Here is a 19,301-nt window from a genome sequence, read left to right as displayed (position 1 = left end):
AAAAAAACAAACCAATATTACATATGTCAGAGATGAATGGAGTTGTGGCATTTTAAAATACAAAGTTCAGCAGGTAATGTGAATAATAAACTAACAACCAACATGACTGTAAAAAGTACTAAAACCCCCACAAGTACTCACAATGCTGCTGTATTCTTCATCATCCATTTCCTTCACCTTCAGGCAGTATGACTGAAAAACATCAAAAGTTTATTTAATACAGCAAACTCATCCATCTAGAACTGATGATGATGATGATGACGATGATGATGATGATGATGAGTTGTGCAGCCGTTTCCTCACCAGATATTCAAACTTTACGTCCAGATACTTGCGGATGGTGAGCTTGGTGTCTGGAATGGCCTTGTGCAGGTACGTGTTCAAGTCATGGAGCATCTGAAAGTAAACRACAACAAGTTGACTTAATRCTGCAAGGGTTAATAGAAGCARGACAAATAAATACAAAGAGCAAGATCGGTTACAATGAATGCTTAAATGCACYTAATTAAGGAATAAAAATCAAAATAATTAGGTTTTTGTGTCTTCAGTGCTGCAAATTGTACTCAGAACATGCATTGTGCACTTACAGGCTTGATGGTCTTCAGCAGCTCGATTCCATATTTCTCRATGTTTCTGTGAGCGTCAGCGAACTTGACGAAAGCCTCGCTGGCTGCAGCCTGCGGCTCTCTGACACCGATGATGGAAAACACGTCTCCAAACCCTGAGGAGGTCAACAACAACAACAACATAAAGATGATAACTGCGAAGATTTTCAATACAAAGAAATGCATATAAGTAAATAATAACAGACAGACACTAACAGTTTTTGCTCACTTTGTAAAAATTTAGAATAAAATGATGCAATAGTAAAAATATGTGCATAAATATGGTTCTTTTTCTGCATTAAAGTCAGMTAATATACAATATAAATTGGTATTAATACTTGACTAATGAAGGTCCATCTGATATGATGCCAATAGTGATTCCATTGGGTCAAATTCTGTAAATTAGTTTACAGAATAAAGTTGTTTACATTAATATAGTTGGTAAACAAGTTCACAGTTAGTTACCTATATGACTAAATTCATGCTAGGAATGTTTGAATAGTTTGGTTTTGAAATTTGATCAGCGTGTGACATCTGTGTTACAAACGATATCAGATTTTCAGAAACATGGCCGAGTGTGCGCTCTTAGCAGCAAAMTATCTTTGATCCATTTCTCTCCTGTAACCTTGTCAACAAGAATTTAGGTAGTTTAGGAAAAAGTAAACAACACTGGATGTAGTTCACATGCTTTGTACCTTAGGAAAGTTGACCTTTGTGAGTATTTGTGTGTTTTTATTCATTTCTTTAGGTTCATAAAATGTAAAGCAATGTAAGCAGCATTAAGATRAGTGGATTAGCTTCTCATCTGTTTTAATTACTGTTGTWTTTCAGTTACAAAATAAATCTACAAAAGATTTCAGCAAAATAAAGCAAGCCTTGTGTGGAAACTAGAAGTGTACAATACCATATATTTTGACATTGATCTAATAACAAGTAGATGTAGGGATCGTGTCGTCGACACATACATTTTATTTAAGTTTAATACATAACCAAACTTCTGACCATCAAGTTTTTGTGTTGTTTTTAAAAAATTTTTTTAATTATTTTGTTCAAACTTAAGGACAGAATTTGGACAGAATTTGGACAAAGTTTGGCGACATCTACAAAACATCTCAACACATAAACATGATTTGTGCAAATGTTGAGAAACTAAAATACAAAAATAAAGCAAAATTCTAAGAGGAAACATGAAACTAAAGCATCAATCTTACAACGCTACGGTGTGATGCTGAAAGCTCTCTAGTTACGTATGGTCACATGTTGTGAGGACGAGTACTTRGCTTTATAAAACTGACATGATCAGGCTGTTTTTTTGTTGCTACGCAAAGTGAGGACAAACAAAAATGTATYTTTAGTTATTGTTACACCAATAAGCTATTTCTGAAGCGACAGACCTCTGTGAGTCTGAGACAGTTCAAAGAAAGCTCTGAGCAGCCTCTTGGTGTGCTCCATCAGTCCTGAAAGCACAAAACAAGACAATGAGAAAACACTCAATATCTCTCTTTAGATTTTATTATGTTCAAATTTGATTACTTTTTATATTTATGTGAATTTACCAGGAAGCTAAACCAGCTAACTAGTTCTTTTCACTCCTGTTAGTTTTGATTTGGTGTTTTTACCTTTGTAAAGCTCAGCCGTTTTCTCCAGCTCTTCCAGTCTTTTCACCAGGCCGTCTACAAAGACAAACGTGTTTGTAACATGATCCATCCACAGAAATCAGGCAGCAGTAAAACTTTATTAGAATAATATAAATATGAATAAATCTCACCGTTGCATAGAATAGCTCTGCTGAGTCCAAGAGCATCTGCGGTTCCTGAGCTCATGTTCTCCACCAGGCGATGTTTGACTTTTTTCAACACTGAAACGTCATAAATTAAGATTCAAAGAGATGCATTCACACCAGCAGCAGCTTCAGTTTATTAAATGAGTGAAGCACAGACCGATATCTAAGGATTTCCCCTGCTTTGGGTCAGCCTGCAGTTTGTTGTAGTGGATCACAGCCTCTTCCTGTGAACACAAACACATCTAAACGTTCAGTTTGTGATTAAAACAACTGAGAATCTTTCATTTATAGAAAAGAGAAGACAATTTGTTTCAGCATTAGAGGCAGAATGGAGACTTTGGAGGAAATGGTGACGTTAAAGTGCACCATGGGCCCTGAAAAGCAAACGCCAGCACAGGCTAATCCTTTAATTCCCACACTGCAGCCCGTCTTTATCCCAGAACGCAGGAAGTCAGGGAATGTTTCTGTGTGAAACAAAAGAAGTCAAAAACAACACGACGGCCCGGCCATGCTGACGTTCTGCCACATGCTTTCTATTATCCTCAACTCTTCCAAAAAAGCTTGACAGCCGAGTTAAACTCCTCTTCTGCTCCACTCAAAGCTGGGCTCTGGACAAATAGTGAGTTATTTTCTACCGCTTTGATCCCTACGAGTTAAAGATAAAAGATAAAACAGATTGAACCTGAGTGACGTTTATTTAGTTTAGTTATAACTTTAAATCTTTGGACATATTAGTTCTAAAGTGATAAATTAAAATGGACATTTTCCTTATTTCTAACATTTTTTCAAATTGAAAGGATAAATTGCTCCATTAAAAGATCCAATCAGCCGTCTGTGTTGCGTCTTCTTTGGTTTTTATTATAACTGTACTTTGTGTAACAGTTTTCTCAAACTTTCTCTGTTTGCAGGAAGCATCAACTCTTCACAGAGTAAGGATTTTACACATCTCCTTGTTTTCAGTAGTTTTGTTTTTCTTTGCACATTTCAACCAGTTACTGATGGCTTCACAGCACAAGTTTTTTATACACAGTTTTAAGAAATCATAACTGTGGTACATGAAACCAACACTAATATGTTTGTTCACATAAGAGAGCTGTAATTAATACCAAGCCGTCTTTCCGTTCCCAGATCCTGCTTACCTGGACAGCCTGAATCATCTTGGCCACCTCCACCTTCGTTTTCCCTTTCACCGTTTTTCCGTTCACTCCGGTGATCTCGTCGCCCGCTGCCAGCGTCCCGTCCAGAGCTGCGGGAGTGTTGTCAAACACCTGGGAGACAAAAACAACCGCTTGAAAAGGTAAAAGGTCAAATCAGCTTTTACTGGCCCAGTTTCAACTGCAGTGAATGAAAAATAAGATACAGAGCCGTGAAAAAGGCTTTAGAGTTATGTTCAGTTTTGTTTTTTTCTTTTTTTTATAACAATCAAGCTCAAACACATTTTTATTTCAGACTAATACAACCAGAGAAAATTCAAAATTCAGCTTTTAAGTTATATTTTTGCTAAGTGGGGGATAAAATGATCCAAACTCACCGGAGCCTATGGGGGGGAAAAATTAACCTCTCCTCATTCACTGTGATTAATCACATTTAATTTTTTTATTCAGATCCGATTGAAGTGGTGTAAAATGTCCTTGAACTATTTTATATTTATTCAGATAATTTTTCCTTATATCACAAATTATTAAATAACTGGAAACATTAAGGTGAGACAAGAAAATAAATATTAATTTATTTCTTTTCTAAACGTTTGTTTAATAAAAGACGAACCATGAAGTAAACATGACGTCATATCTAGGCGCTTTAGTTACCAGCTCTCATGTTCCTACCTGGACAATATAGAGACAAGGGCAGTACTGAGCTCCACCACCGATGCTGATGCCGATGAGATTGTTAGCATCTTTCTTCAGCGTCACAGTGCCGGGAACCGTCGGTATCCCTCTGTACAGATCAATAAATGACACATTTGGTTTAGCTGATGTTTGGTATCAAATATAATGGCTGAAATGAATTCATCGTATTAGTTAATATTTTAAAGATGAACCAGCTTTTAATGGCCAAAATAGATTTCCTACTTCTTCCGAGCTCAGACTTACTCCTTTAAATTTTAAACAAAATACACTGAAGTGTGCGCTTCCAATGAGATGACACACAGAAAACGTCCAAGAGGTGTAAATACTTTCGGAAGACTAAGATTATAAAACATCAAAATACATTTGACTCACAGTTTGTCCTCCTCCAGCTCATAGTCCATGTCTGTGAACATCGCAGGACAGAATCACAACTTTCCAAGAAAGAAAGTTCCTGTAAAAAAAAAAAAAAAAGAAAAGAAAAAACAACTTTATCAGTGATCTGTGTCCAAGAAGATTTATGATTAACACAAATTTAAGCACCAGACAGCTTTTAAGCTGCCAGGAATGACTCTACTTTAGGTGATCTGCAGTACTAATTACAGTACAAAGAAAAGAAAAAAAAAGGCAGAAAAAACAGAGCTTTTATAGCACTGATGCTATAAAATCAGCGACATGATCCGGGCTGCAGTAACAGATGGTGAGTCACAGTTCATGCTACATTAGAAAATCTAACCCATCTAGGTTCAGCAGTTAAAACCAAAGACTTTAAACACCATGTAAGTAAAAACACAAGATAAATATTTAACTGTAATGATGGAAGTTAAGATAAAATTGCATGCTAACGCTACTTCATTAGCTGCTAACTGGTTTAGCTTCAGGCAGGTGCATTAGATGCCATCAGCTTTTAGACATTATTTAAATAAAAATACCTTCAGCGGGTTTTCAGCAGTTTCCTCATGCAGGTGTCACCAGATACGCCTCTGTCCCGAATATTCTTTCGAAATGTGCCTTTTACTGGCAATTATATCTCCATTAACACCAACACCAATGTAGTGACAGCTCCTGTTTACTTAATTATGTCACTTCCATCGACGTAGCGGAAGCTGTTGTCAGGAAAAGCTCGCCCTCTAGTGGCCACAAAGAAAAACCTCAGTTTTCAAGAGGAGTTCAATGTGAATGTTTCTTTACTGAAAATGACGAAAATGAGCTCAGTAAATAATGTTTCTCTCGAATAAAATAACCACAGTCATGTAAAAAGAAACAATTGCTAAAAAGATGATTTCTGAAAAAATAAAGCACAAAATGTTCAATATAGCCTGAGTAGATATTAATGAATAAATGCCAATAATATTAGCTGTAAAACGTAGTTAAAACGTTTAGAAATACATTTTTCTTAGGTATATTATATTTTTAGTGTTATTATTATTAATATTTAAGTGTAAAAATATAAAGACGTATGATTATTGTAATTATATTAACGCAAAAATATTAATATTAATTTTATTCCAGTTTCAAACAGTTTCAGTACAGGCAGCTTCTTTACAAATATTGAGTGTGCTAAGTGTTATATTGTTCATGTTTTCTGCTTTGTGTGACTCTGTGTTATACATATACAATAATTACATTCAAACTTCTTATCCTCCCTCTATCACACAGGAAGTGAGACACGTTGTGCATAAAGAGCGTTTCTTGGATTATTATAACTCTTATTTGGATCCAAAATGAAGATGGTAAGGCTAATCGTCCTTCTTCTGCATTTCATCAAATTAATTGCGTCATTGTATGAGGAACAAATTGTTTTGATTTTTTTTTTAAATACAAAGACTTTTAACAAATAAGTGAGTGCTTGTGTACAATTAGTAATATGGAATATCATCTGAAAAATAATTTTACTAATTAAAAACAAGAAGGCTGCATATGACCAATAAAAATGATTTGGTCATACAGACTGTTTTGTCTATTAACTGTGCATTATATGTATTCAGTATCCTGCCAAAACATTGTTTGTATGTATCAGTGCAGTGAAATGTGGGGGTTGAACAGGTGTTGAGGAAGGAAGCCCAGGTTTTCTTCAAAAGAAACCTGCAAATCATCTGCACTACCTGCATTCCCACTGAAGAACTTTGTCAATATTCCACTAATGTAAAAAAAAAAAAATCAAATCAGTGTTTTTTTTTCAACTAAATGAGAAATGCAATTAAAATTGAAAGTGAATAAATTTGTTGACACAATCAGTAATTAAAAAACATGACGCGCCGTCCTTCTGCTACCACTTCCTGTCGTCTTCTTAGTATTTTCCACCAGTAGTAACATCTATTTGCTGGTCACGTGACTCACGTAATGCTGAAAAGAGTGTTTGCAGTTTTGCAAAACATGCTAATTTCGAAACATAAAAGCGTAAAAACGTTTTAGCAAAAAACATGTTTTCTTTTTCTCCCTAATTGCCGTGCCTCCATTAAGCATTTTTAGATTTTTTTTGTAATTTCAATCTGCACAATTATATGGTCAGTGGAAACACAGTAGCTGTGTTTCCATGCATAGACAGCTTTGTCCATGCATTGAGTTTTGTCCCTGGACAAAAAGCAGTGATTATGATCATTAATACTGTTAGCTTTGGCAGCATGTGCCGGTACCAAGTAAAGCTAAAAAATAAAATCAGCATTTCCATACCGCTTTTATAAGAAAGAACTGAAAGAAAATATCCTGGCAGAAAGCTGTATTGACTTTGGACTCAATAAAATTCCTTCTTTATTGGCCTTATGTAATGTATTTCTGAGAAATCAAATGTTTGGTTTTTATTAGCCGTAAGTCATGATGATCAGAATTAACAGAAATAAACTTTTGTTTTTAAATGAATCTACATACGTTTCTGATTTGGTGATGTGGTTTGAACTCAAAACTCTTTTCCTCAGCAACTGGAACTGAAGAATGTGGCCTTAAGACCTGGAGACAAGATAAAACTAAAGGGAGAAATTTCGCACGATGCTGAGAAGTAAGACAAGCGCATCATGTTTGTTTTTAATCCTGGATTTTGACATAATCCTGAATGAAAAGCACAGATGATGCAAAAACAACTTGTTACATTTTTTTCCTACATTTACTGATAAATGGAATGAGTGCAGAAAAAAACAATAAAATCAGATTCCCAATCCAAACAGGTTCCGGATCGACCTCGGTGTGAACTCGGAAGACCTGGCGTTGCACTTTAACCCCCGTTTCCAGGACGACGCAGACGGAGCGGTCCTAGTGTACAACTCAAAGACAGCAGGTTTCTGGGGAAGTGAAGGGAGGGAAATGCACAACCCTCTGCAGAGGGGCAGTGATGTCAAGGTGAGGAGGTCTGGATCCAGGACAAAATGGTTTCAAAGTGTTTTTATTTGTCTTGAACCGACAGATTGAAAGTTAATATTTTTCAATATAAAATGGTAATCATCATACACACATATTTACTTTCTATTTTTGCGTTTCTGTGATATCTAGGCCTGTACATCACTTCACCTATGAATGACTGCTTGTTGAAAAATAACAAACATGCGTTTTGTTTTAGATTTTTTTGAAGCTTTCTGGTGACGGGTTTGAGGTGGAGCTCCCTGACGGGCAGAAACTCAACTTTCCTAACTGTACAAACACGGACGTCATCACCTACGTCCAAGTTGCAGGGGATTTCAAACTCAAGAGCTTCAAGATCTACAAATCCGCGACAACTTAAATAACCAGGATTAAAAAAGCGATTGAAACCAGTGTTGTTACTCCACAAAGTATAGCTCATGAATTTTGAAGTGCCCTGTTGGGTATTATGTTCAGATTTAATACATTTTGTTTTGAGATAACTAAAAAGTTAGGATATAAACATAAAATCGGGAATTGTTTTCTACAACTTGTAAAGCAAACTCAAACAGTCTATCAATGGGTTTTGACTTCTCTCCCCCAAAGCATATCAAGGATACAAAGAAGAATCAAAGATGTGTCAGCTATGTCGGAGTTATTTGTAATTTAAAACAAACTAGAATTGCATTTCACTGTGTGAATACCGTATGTTTAATGGGTGGTTTGATCGATTAAAGAAGGAATAACTGTAAAGTGAGGATGTTCTGATCAGGCATCCAGCCATCAGCTTGAGGCCTGATTAAGGCATTGTTAAATGAACAGCTTTGGGGGGCCTATGAAAAAAATTTGTTCCTGATACGTCTTGTAGATCTACTGATGTGATTTTGTTAACTAAACCTCCAATAAGTCATGTAATTATGGTCTGTTCTGCCACTGCAAAATAAAATCAGGACTGCCAGGGCACGCCATTCTTTTGATCTAGTGAATCCTGGTTTTCCTTGAAAAATTTAACTATTTTTTAAAAGTTAATTCATTTCAGTGACTCAATTAAAAACTGAATATTCACATCAAAAATGTTTCCAAGATGTGTTATTTTGTCTGCAGATGAGGCACTGGAGCATCTCTGAATTAAGTTGCAAGCCAAATTGTCCAGATGTCGTGTCAAAACAGAGAATAAATTATGGTAATTTGACAGGCACAAAATTTGCAGTGTTGCGTAACCCAACCCGCAGGGGGCGACATGGCGCAGCGGGTTTCTGTGTCTTCTTCTGAAGCTCCTTGAAAACTACAGAGATTCAAGAAGCTACGCCATTTCGTGGTCCTATCTCATCTCTACTTCCCTGCATTTCAGGTTAGTAGTACCCAGTGAAAAACCACATTAGCAGTATAAAACCGAGTTGTACTTTGTATACATTTTTCTTGCCAAATAGTTCTAAGATGCGGTTTTATTACTGTATAAGAGTTGTCACTAGCCGATTAGCTTAGCCAGCGGTTAGCCGTTAAAGTTATATCTTATATGTGTTGATAAGGTCTCAATATAGCGACATATGGTCGGTTCACACTGTAGCCTGAAGTGACCCAATTCCGATTTTTTGACATAATGCGTCCTGTATCCGATATTTTCCTGGCAGTGTGAACAGCACAGGTCGGATTCTTTTTCGAATGTGACCCATATCCGACACTTAACCGATTCAAATGCGACCTAACGTTCAGGTATCATTCATCCGAACTGAACGTCTTTAATCTGTTAATTAATCTGTCTTTAACCTGATAAATAAGTAATGGAAAATATTGAACCAATTTGAAATGTTATGAACAAAGGTGTTAAAAAAATGGGTGGATGGATAATTATGCATTCTATTTGCACATTGTATACTGAGAACACATTTGACATGTTACGTTATAATAAAAAGACAGGTTTAAGGGACAAACAAAGAATTCCACACAGTTCAAACTCAAGTTTCCTAGATAATTCAATGACACTTACAGAATAAACTGAGACAACAATAAACCAGACATTTATATTCCTAGCCATTCATTATAGTGTGTGTGCAATCTTGCTATCTCTAACTATAGAGTGGTTGCAGTTTCTTCACAAACTACACATTTCATTCAGACTTTCAATAGCGTCCTTCTTACTGAAGTTTTTCCATTCAAGAGGAATTTCTCCACTACCCTGAAATTTCAAATCATAGTAGACTTCTAATTCATTTTGAAAGTGGCAGATGAACCATTTCCAGTAGGCCAGCATAGAGGCATCAGCTGTAATGCTCCATGAAGCATACTTTTCTCCTGCAGTTGGGTATTGTTTAAAAGGAACAGCCTCCTCTGAGCCAGCATCAGCGTAAAAGGCTCTGTTACTTGCAACTAATGTGGTGCAGAAATCAATGACCAGATCAACTGTTCCTCTTACATGCCAACCTTCAACTCCAGAGGGTCGATGAAAAGGAACGCTGTGCTTCTCAGGACTGTGGTCCTTCAAAGTGTTTGTGCAAACAGCAGCACAGAATGGACACCTTTCCCAGCAGCAGTTACACAGCTGATCAATCAGGATCTGTTCAGGTTTCTGCCTGCAGTTATTCACCTTTTCCAGGGAGAGTTTGCTCATTTCTGTTGTGATGCTTTTCAGGCCTTTCTCTATCTCTTCTTTAAGAAATTCAAAATTGTTTATGTCACTGAAGTTTTGACAACTAACGGTATCAAGTGTCAACYTTGGCTTTAGTTTACTRGAAAAYTCCTCCACCCACATTTCTATGTTTCCTTTTCTGTGTTTGAATTTCTCTGTTGCCTCAAACAAAGCCTGACTGATGACTCTGGTGATGTCTTCTACATTTTTCTTCAGKATARTCTGGGMTTTAWYTTTCTGTGTKGTGAACATGTATTYMTTTACTTCTTCTTTGATGAAAGCCTCRACTTGMKYTCTTGGATTTCTGATGTAGSTGRTGAATCTGKTAAAGTCTTCTTTCTCTGCCAGAGATGCCAACACATGTTTCTCTAAATTCAGTCTGTTCTCACTGAATGCTGGGAAACTGCACATCATCTCTCCAGCAATATCAACTCCAGTCTTGTTACAGACGGCTTCAACAGCAGAGACTTTGAGTTTTTCACACATAATTTCTCCAAACACCACAGCAGATGAACTTCCTTTGCAGAAGCTTCTGAAAATGTTATAATACTCATTTTTCTTGTTGTTCAAGTAAGTGAGAGCATCATTGTTCTCTCTGTAGATGTGGTGGGAGTTTAAGAGCCAAACTTCAGCCCTATCAAACACATACAGTGAAAGATCAACTGTAAACTCTTTCTTGAATGTAAATTTCTTCCCTGATTCAAACTCTCTCACTCTTTGTTTAACATTTTTGGCCAGTTCTTGCAAGTAGGTTGACCTGTAACCTCTTGTTGCAACAGGTTTGCTCCTAATGGCTTCAAGACATTCTTTTTCAACCTTTTTAACAAATGATCTGATCAGTTCCTGTTCTTCATACTGAAAAGGATTTTTTGGTTTACGTTCTTCCACATGCTGTGTTGTTGATGTCATTCCAAACCATTGTTGGAAATAGCCAAAAAAGGTTTTGCTTTGTCCGCTTGTGTCTTTGTTTGCTTCTCTCTGGTTTCCCTGAGACTGTTGGCTTTCCTCATATTGTTTTTGATATTTCTTTTGGGTTATATAACAAACATAGTTTCCAGTTTCTGAGAGATTTTTGTATTTCTTACTTCTTTTTGACTCATCAATGAGTCCCCATTCAACACCAAGATCTCGAAGTACAGCAAACTGATCCTCCTCCAAGTTTATGTTCTCGATGGGTTTTGTATCCGAGGTTAATTCCTTAACCCAGTGACTCCAAACGGTGCTGAACTGTGTTTTTAGTTCCTCTTCATCTGCTGCAATGCATTTTAACTGGTGAGCCAGCTCTTTGCTCTTCTGTAGTAGATTGTTTTCAAACTCTGTCTTCTTCTTGTCAAGCATTTTTCTAGCATTATTTTGCTGGATTACTTCATCCAGTTTTCTCTTCACTCCTCTCACAAGTTCCTCATGAAACTCTTTGATTTTATTCTCAAATCGGCCCCGCCACTGAACCAACATCTCTTTGTCTTTGTCATCTTCAAAGTAATCCACAATAGCTTTTGTTATTTCTTTGTATTTTTTGCTCATTTCTTTGGTAAGGTAACTGAGTTCAACTTTGTCCAGTTGGGCTTTTTCAATTCTGGGATAAAGTTGGTTTTCAATGTTCAGCATCTCACTCCTCAGGGCCCAAGTCCAGTTCCCATATTGGACCTCCAGTTTTCTGTAAACTGCAATTTCTTGGGTGTTTTTGAAACTAAAAACAAAGTGTTCATTCATCAAGGCGTTCCACAGGTCCTGAATTTTGGTGCTGAAATGTGACAGAGTGATCCCAGTGGACTGTGAGGCTTTAGACAAGATGATGGACTTCAGTTCTTGGACACTTTCACTATAACCTGGATTTGGAGGAGCCATTGGTGGACTTCCCTCCCACAGCTGAGCAAAGTATTTCACATCTTTTTGCACATCAAATGCGATGACATCACTGAAGCACTCAACATCACACACTTCCTCTTTGGCAGCAAGTTGAGYCATCTTGTCCAGTTTYTCYTGCAGGCGTCTTTTTCCGTCCATGTTTTTCTCTGCTGCTGTAATATCTGTGACGTTCTGATGGACAAACACACAACTCGGAGAAAGCTTGACTTTCTTCATCCTCATGAAAGCCTGCACAACAATCTGTAGGACATCTTGCATCTCAGCTGGATTCTCACCAAAGATGTTGATCAGTGTCATGTTTCCCAGACCAACAACAAATGTTGCAAGTTCATTGTCATGATGAAGGGTAGCACTACCTGCTAACTCCAGAGCACGCAGTCCTTCAGTGTCAACAACTAGAATGTAGTCAAACTGGTATTTGTCCTTGATTTCCTCTGACAGTTTAACCAGTTGCATGTAGGCACCCTTGGTGCATCTCCCAGCACTGACTGCAAACTGCAGGCCAAACATGGCGTTCAGCATCGTTGACTTTCCGCTACTTTGTATGCCCAGAACTGACAGCACAAAGACTCTCTGGTCACCAAGTTTCTTGATGACTTCTTTTAAGAGGCTAGAGATCCATATTAAAGGCACATGGCCTGCATCCCCATCCATTAACTCCATCGGGTGTCCTGATACCATCAGATCTGCAGCCAGCTCAGGGTATTTAGTCCATTCAGGCTTTTGGCCCAGTGATTTTTGCTTCAAAGATTTATGGGCTTCATAGATCTGTCCCATTTCTCTGAAGATGTGTTCCAGACCAAAGGTTGCTGATTGAAGCTTTTTTGACAACAGTTCAAGCTCAGTTTGTTTGTGTTTTAATTGAGCAGATTTGTCATGTTTCTTTTTCAAGACCAAGACCTCTGACCAGGTTTCATCATATTTTTGGAGAATTGAAGAAAGATCATCTGTGGAGAGGGCATCTATGAGGATCTGAGTCCATGTCAAGAAATATTCTCTTTCTTTTGGTGGCAAACTCTGGAGGCTCTGAATGAACAACCTCATCAGTTTACTATTGGACGCATCACACTGTTTCTCTCGTAGTTTCATTAGCTGTTGAGTCTTCTGACCCTTTTCTTTCTCAATGTCTCCCTTTAGATGATGCAACTCTTTATTGATTTTGCACCAATCATACCAAAGTTGACCTTGGCAGGGAAGAAATTTATCTTTGATTTTGGCAACGTCCATTCTTTCAATCAATTCAATTATTTCTATTGCAGCAGATTTTCCATTCTGGCAGACTTTCTGATCTTCATCCACTTTGACCCCAGAGACATCAGCCATAGTTTCCAGCCGGAAGGATGTGTGGGGTCCAGACAAAAGGCTTTTTATAATCTTTTTTAGTTCTTCAGWAACATCCGACTGGCTTCTTTCTTTCAGCCCTAGTTTGTATTTTTGAAGTTTTACCTGAACTGCACTACAGTCATTGTCASCAWTGAGGATAATTAGAGGYTTTGAAGACTTGWAMAGYRTMKMWATRACTKYASTRCTTTYCTGGCWTTTTTCCAGAGTTGGCACAAGAACAACAATGACTGAAGACATTTCAGTCAGGATTTCACGCTGTTTTACATTTGCTAGAGAATCCCCATGAAGATTACAGAAGGCAATGCAGTCAGTAAAGAAATCATTGBSTTTYCCAGCAGGACAGTACCAGGCAATCTCTGCCACCCCGTCCATCAAATGACGAGATTTGGTGCTGCCTGGACAGTTTCTGTGGAAAAATGTGTCATGGCGGTCGTTGATCAAGGCATTCATCAGCTGAGATTTGGACAAAGACATGGAGCCCAATCGGAAAAATGAAACCATGGGAGTCTCAGCTTTGTAGATYGGCATGCTCTTCATGGTGACAGTRGTWRTGTTTTCTTTGATTGTGCTTATTTTCCAYGTTTTTGWTATTTGTCTGAATGTCCACAAAGGACACTCAATATTTGTTGAGAGAGGATCAGGAACAAGCAGTGGTAAGGCATACTGACACTGTGACAACTTTGTGATCATTTTCTGTTTAAGGAAGCTGTCTGAGCAGTGAAATGCTGCCATTTGAACATCCATTGGGTGAACATGATTCTCTTTTGACGGATCTATGTCTACATTAGTAGTAAAAAGAGCATCTAAGTCATCATCATCTGTAACAGCACTGTCAGACACTTGAACAGCCTGTGAATTGTTCACATCAGAGCTTTCTTGCTGAACAGGGATGTATCTGGCTCTGTAATCTAACATCATTAACCTCTGAATAAAAGCACAAACTAGATCTCTCTCAAAGATCTCATTCGTTTTTTTTATAGTTGGACCTATTTGTACAAAGTCCTCTGATGTCAGCATGTGTTGATGTTGGCCCTGGAGGTGAAGTCTTCTGAGTAGTTTTTCAGTTTCTTTTTGACGTTTCTTTTGGTTGTCCTCGAAAGGATTGCAAATAGACTGCATAAAGAAAATATAATGATCATTGAATGTTTGAAAAAAATACAAAGCAAAACAAGATGATATTCTAACCTCATGTTTGGGTTCATTGATAACCATCTGAAGTACACCTAAAAAAAGCAAAGATTATTCACAAATGACCTAATATTTTTCTTGAAAAAGTATGTAGCATGCTGTATATATCCATCCCTCCATTGTGTACTACTTATCCTTGATCAGGTTTCCTGAAATACATTCTTAAACATCATTACGAGGCCCTTAGTTTGGGTTGGAGAGTAGACTGTTTGGTAAACTGACAACCTTATCTTTCGGCTCAGTTCTTTTATCATCAAATCAAAGTGGACAGCATTCACATCACTGTGGAAGCTGACTAAATCTGCCTATTAACACAGTCCTCTGCTCACTCCCTACACTGGAGAGAGTGGTATGTTTTCATTCTGGAAGTATGATCCAATCTACTGTTGAATGATCCAACTCAAGATTAAGGTGGGCTAGAAACTCTTCCAGTGCTTGCTTTAAGTGTTAACAGTTGATGTGCACCAAATAGTTTGCAAAACACACATGAAATCTATCCATTGTCACTACCCGTTAGTTTTTGCCAGGTGAGAAAACACTGGGTGAGAGGTGGGGTGTACCCTGGAGATGTCACCACTCCATCACAGGGCAAGACAAACTCAAAGTTAAGACAACCTTACATGATTAATTTAGGGTGTTCAATTGAACTAACAGTTGTGATTTTGGACTGTGATGGAAAACCTGAGTACCCAGGAGAAAATCCAAACATTCACAGGAAGAACATGTCAACTCAAAACAGAAACCAAACCTGGGACATTCTTACTGTTAGCTAAAAGTGCTACCAGCTGTGCCACCATGCAGCTTCCCAATGAAGTTTAAAAGAACCAAAACAGGAGAATTTCCACCCATTGACTTTGCCTTAAAAATCTACACAAATGTGAAAAACCATGTTAGGAACTCAGTGAGCACAAGGTGGTTCATAAGGTTACTTTGTATTAAGCCACCTTCAACCAGTGATTGATCATCAGAATTGAGATGTTGTCTCTTGGACACTCAAGTGAAGAAATGGATACAACTGTCAACTAACAATCCTTGAGCTTGATATGGTGGCAACAAGGCTGCCAGACAGACATGGGAAAACCCAAATGAGTGGTGAGGGTTAAATCTGTCAGAGGTTCAGAGGATCTCCAACATTTGTGGGGCCATTCCTTCATCTTTTGAGAGATTTAGGAAACATTTAATTAAAGTGGACTATATTTAGCTTTTCTGTTCTGGCTGGAGCTTTCAGGAACTGTGATCTTAAGGTCATAGATCGGTGATGATGGATGGACAGATTGGTAGATGGATGGGGTGAATCTTACCTTCCTCTTTTGTTTCGCAGTGAACAGTCTTGTTTTCACACTGTACTTCTCTGTTATAAATGTTTTTAGATTGTTCAGCACCAACATGTTTCTTCAGTTGTTCACACTAAAAAACATTATGTGACATTAGCTTTTCAGTTTTAATTTGTTTTTCAGAGTTTATTTAGTAACAACATAATTTCAAAAACGTAACTAGAAAATTCCTGAAGGCATTTTAAAAGAGCCTGCCACTTTGTGTGTAAATCAGAGGTTGAGCTAGGATTTTTCAAAGCAGTGAAGCTGCTGCATTGTCTTGAACCGAACTGGAAAATCTATGTAACTACATAAATTAGCWAGAAAAGTAATAGAAATACTTCTGTATGTTGACATCCACAAGTTACTGTATTCCATCACATGTTCTTAAGATGAAATTATGAATTCAGCAAAAAACTTGATCAGGTCTATATCCAAACATTGAGTTTGTCTTACCTTAAGTTCAGGTTCAGCTTCAGCCTTTTCTTCTGTAGAATGATTTAGGAAAAAAAGAGCAGATAATATTATCTTATTTGCCAAAGGCTATCTGTAGAGATTAACATTTAAAAAACTTCAGTAAGAGTTTTGTCAAATATAGTTATAGTTTAACAAATTATAAGAAACATCCTTTGTTATTACTCACTGAATGCTATATGCATATAATAAGTTCTTGTGAATAAATTAGCAATTTACATGGGTGAGTCTCAATAAATAAAGTAAGTTTTAGTCATCATTAAATCATACCTGTAGTAATGTTTGCTTTATGTGGTACATCATGCAGTTTCTTCTGGTTTCCATTTTTTCTAGGGGATTGTTCACAACAGTACTCTGTATCTCTTTCAGAGAGCATGACATCGATTTTTTCCAAAAGAGTTATTATCTCTTCTGCATCTGCCATACTTCTTTTACATGTGTGGTATCTTTCTTCTGAAAAGCTATTCATACTTTTTAGTTCCTGCAGTGCACTTTCACAGTTCTCATCAGTCTTGTGGGTAATTACTGTCATCACATGAGGAATGTTCTCCTTCCCAAAGGTTTTTTGGAACCACAACATTCCTGTAGTGTACTGGCTTACATGCTGGCCATTTGGTATCAGCAGGACAAAGGTATGGACAGACTGATATAATGGGATGTCATCATTATTTGGAAGACCAAGCATGTTAATGACAGAGATGCGGCGGCCACACAGATCATACAGGTTGGATGAAAACTCTTCCACCTGTGTTTCCTCCTTAAGGAGAACATTATTTGGCTCAAGATCAATGGAATTTGTTTCACCAATTAACACAAGAGTGAGATCTGGCATTACTGCAAAAAAGAAAATAAATCTGTCATTACACTGCAGAGTACTTTACATCATATAACTTTTACATTATATAATTTTCATCTATTGTTACCTCTTCCATCCCTTGCAGATGCTGTAGATGTAATTGCAATCTTCCTGTCTGTGTTTTTATCACCGCTGTCTGATTGTTGAGTGTCCATAAGTTCCTCCCCTGCATCAGACTAAAAAACAGATTTTTCACTGTATGTCCTTCAACTAAGACTTTGAAGGATATAGTTTTATAACATTAAAAGATCACCCTGCCTGTTTCCACTGTTACTTTCAGTAAAATTACTCTAGTACCTAAAGCAGGAAAATGAGTATTGAACGTGTCATTTTTAGTAAATATATTTCCCTGACATTAAATTAACACCAAAAGTTGATAACAACCCAAGTAAAACATTAATAAAAAATGAAAACAAATAAATAAAATACATAAATTATGTGTTAGTGAAGTGGAATGACACAAATAAAAAAACTTGGAAGAAGTTGATGAAAGCAAATACAAATGAGATGAAGGTAGATTTTTCAAAGAAAACACAGACAAGGAAGTTCTGGAACGGTTTTCAAAGACAGAAAATAAATCTCCAAAATGGACTCTGTCAATAATCCAATTGATTTCCGATAAAATTGGAAATACTGTAAGAGTCTATTGAAGCTTTATTTGTGAGGATTAATTGGGTCGAGACTGACATCTGGTGTAAATTTCATGACAGTAACTCCTTAGATCCATAGAGATGTGTTCAATACTTATTTTCACCAATGTACATTGGTTTTACTGTAGTTCTGGAATTGTAATTTTTTTTATTTTTATTTTCTTTGTTAAAGTATACTCTCTTGGGAAAAAAAAAATACAAAAAAATGCTCACCTTATTTTTAGTTGTCATTTTTTCTACTTTGGCTGTAGAATAATGTAAAGCACTGTTTTAAATACAAGACAGTAGAAGGTAGGTAGCATTTCCAGATATATTATTTTCAGACTTAAATTACCTTCATTACACACATGATAAGAGCTCTCCCTTATGTGTAAATCATCACTTCTTGCAGATTCTCTCTCTGGTCTTTCAGCTGTGTTTTCATCAACCTCCATTCTCGCTGTTTTTCATATCTGAGAACACAAAAATTAAGTTAATTTGAAATATATTATAATACTTCTGACATCATTCCAAGTCTTATGTGAAAGATTTTTTTTCTACATATTGTCTTGAGAAATAACTGATTATTTCTCATATAGGTACCTTTTGGCAGATGGAACACAAAGTGAACATTTTTTCTTGAAGCCAGTGTGTTAAAAGAAGGAAAAAGTAAAAAATGTACATTATGAATTTATTGCATATGGAGCTGCATAGCTTTGTACCAGCCAGGCAACTCATGTGGGTCAGAAGTTTATGCTTGATCTGTGTTCGTCGGGTCAAGAGCTTTCTCTTATCTTGTGTTACAGAAATGATATGGTGCAACAAGCAGCCATAAACCTTTGAACTTTGAATTTCACAAAGTTTATGGGTCTATTTGAAACAAGAACACATACTTTGAATGAAAATACCAATAATTATTTCAATCATTTCACTAGAACTTTGACATGTTAAAGTAGATTTACCAGTCCTTCAATTGTTTTTAATTTGTTGGTTTTATAATATTGTATTATGTTGCTATTTTTGTATGTTATGTTGTTTGCTTCATACATACAGAAGGAAATAGCATGTCACTAAATCTGATATATTTATGGACACATTGCACATTCATTAAAATACACTGTCCAATTCGAATAAATGTATTTGTAATGAAGAGAGCTTCATTACTGGGTCTACTTTTACTTAAATCGCTGTATAGAACTTTAAATGCACTTTATGAACAAGCACTTTATTTAGCACTGCACTTTAAGCAGAGATTTGCACATAAATAGCAATTTGCACACGAGAAGTTTTAATGGTATTTATTGAGTATTTTTAGTAATTAGCATGTAGCCTTTTGTTCTGGGCTCTGCACAGCTGCTCGTCATTGGAAAGTGAGCTGGTTGCCTGTGGAGGGAGGATAATTGTTACTCAGAGCAATGAGCTACTGGTGGGTAAAAA

The 19,301-nt window shown here is 36.8% G+C and overlaps 3 protein-coding genes across 4 annotated transcripts in view; 1 reads left to right on the top strand and 2 right to left on the bottom strand.

Moving 5' to 3' along the window:
- pick1 (protein interacting with prkca 1) overlaps window positions 1-7,192 on the bottom strand; it is a 22,696-nt gene extending 15,504 nt beyond the window's left edge. Inside the window, exons 1-11 of one of the 2 annotated variants that reach the window (XM_008415549.1) lie at window positions 7,104-7,192; window positions 4,611-4,689; window positions 4,215-4,326; window positions 3,528-3,656; window positions 2,546-2,612; window positions 2,374-2,463; window positions 2,225-2,278; window positions 2,000-2,062; window positions 588-721; window positions 304-396; window positions 142-192 (exon numbers count right to left, since the gene is read on the bottom strand). In XM_008415549.1, the coding sequence (XP_008413771.1) occupies window positions 142-192; window positions 304-396; window positions 588-721; window positions 2,000-2,062; window positions 2,225-2,278; window positions 2,374-2,463; window positions 2,546-2,612; window positions 3,528-3,656; window positions 4,215-4,326; window positions 4,611-4,651 (834 nt within the window). In that variant the 5' untranslated portion in view covers window positions 4,652-4,689; window positions 7,104-7,192. Of the gene's footprint in view, window positions 1-141; window positions 193-303; window positions 397-587; window positions 722-1,999; window positions 2,063-2,224; window positions 2,279-2,373; window positions 2,464-2,545; window positions 2,613-3,527; window positions 3,657-4,214; window positions 4,327-4,610; window positions 4,690-5,167; window positions 5,598-7,103 lie in introns of those variants that run through there. The other variant, XM_008415548.2, reaches the window with a different exon arrangement.
- On the top strand, window positions 3,596-8,526 carry LOC103468452 (galectin-1-like). Its single transcript, XM_008415550.2, has 5 exons — window positions 3,596-3,685; window positions 5,895-5,968; window positions 7,151-7,230; window positions 7,397-7,568; window positions 7,786-8,526. The coding sequence occupies exons 2-5, from the start codon at window positions 5,960-5,962 to the stop codon at window positions 7,945-7,947; spliced, it is 423 nt and encodes a 140-aa protein (XP_008413772.1). The 5' UTR covers window positions 3,596-3,685; window positions 5,895-5,959; the 3' UTR covers window positions 7,948-8,526.
- Window positions 8,527-8,740: 214 nt separating this feature from the next.
- On the bottom strand, window positions 8,741-14,523 carry LOC103468534 (interferon-induced very large GTPase 1-like). The gene has a single exon (XM_008415653.2). The coding sequence runs from the start codon at window positions 14,521-14,523 to the stop codon at window positions 9,658-9,660; it is 4,866 nt and encodes a 1,621-aa protein (XP_008413875.1). The 3' UTR covers window positions 8,741-9,657.
- Window positions 14,524-19,301: the final 4,778 nt, after the last annotated feature.

This window comes from Poecilia reticulata, linkage group LG8, assembly GCF_000633615.1.
Source record: "Poecilia reticulata strain Guanapo linkage group LG8, Guppy_female_1.0+MT, whole genome shotgun sequence".
Lineage (NCBI taxonomy): Eukaryota > Metazoa > Chordata > Actinopteri > Cyprinodontiformes > Poeciliidae > Poecilia > Poecilia reticulata.
Note: the sequence above shows the minus strand (reverse complement) of the source record. Positions and strands in the feature narration are given on the sequence as shown.

Coding starts and splice junctions, on each gene's coding strand:
- LOC103468452 (XM_008415550.2), top strand. Junction 7,231..7,396: donor ATTTCGCACGATGCTGAGAA/GTAAGACAAGCG, acceptor CAATCCAAACAG/GTTCCGGATCGACCTCGGTG. Junction 7,569..7,785: donor AGAGGGGCAGTGATGTCAAG/GTGAGGAGGTCT, acceptor GTTTTGTTTTAG/ATTTTTTTGAAGCTTTCTGG.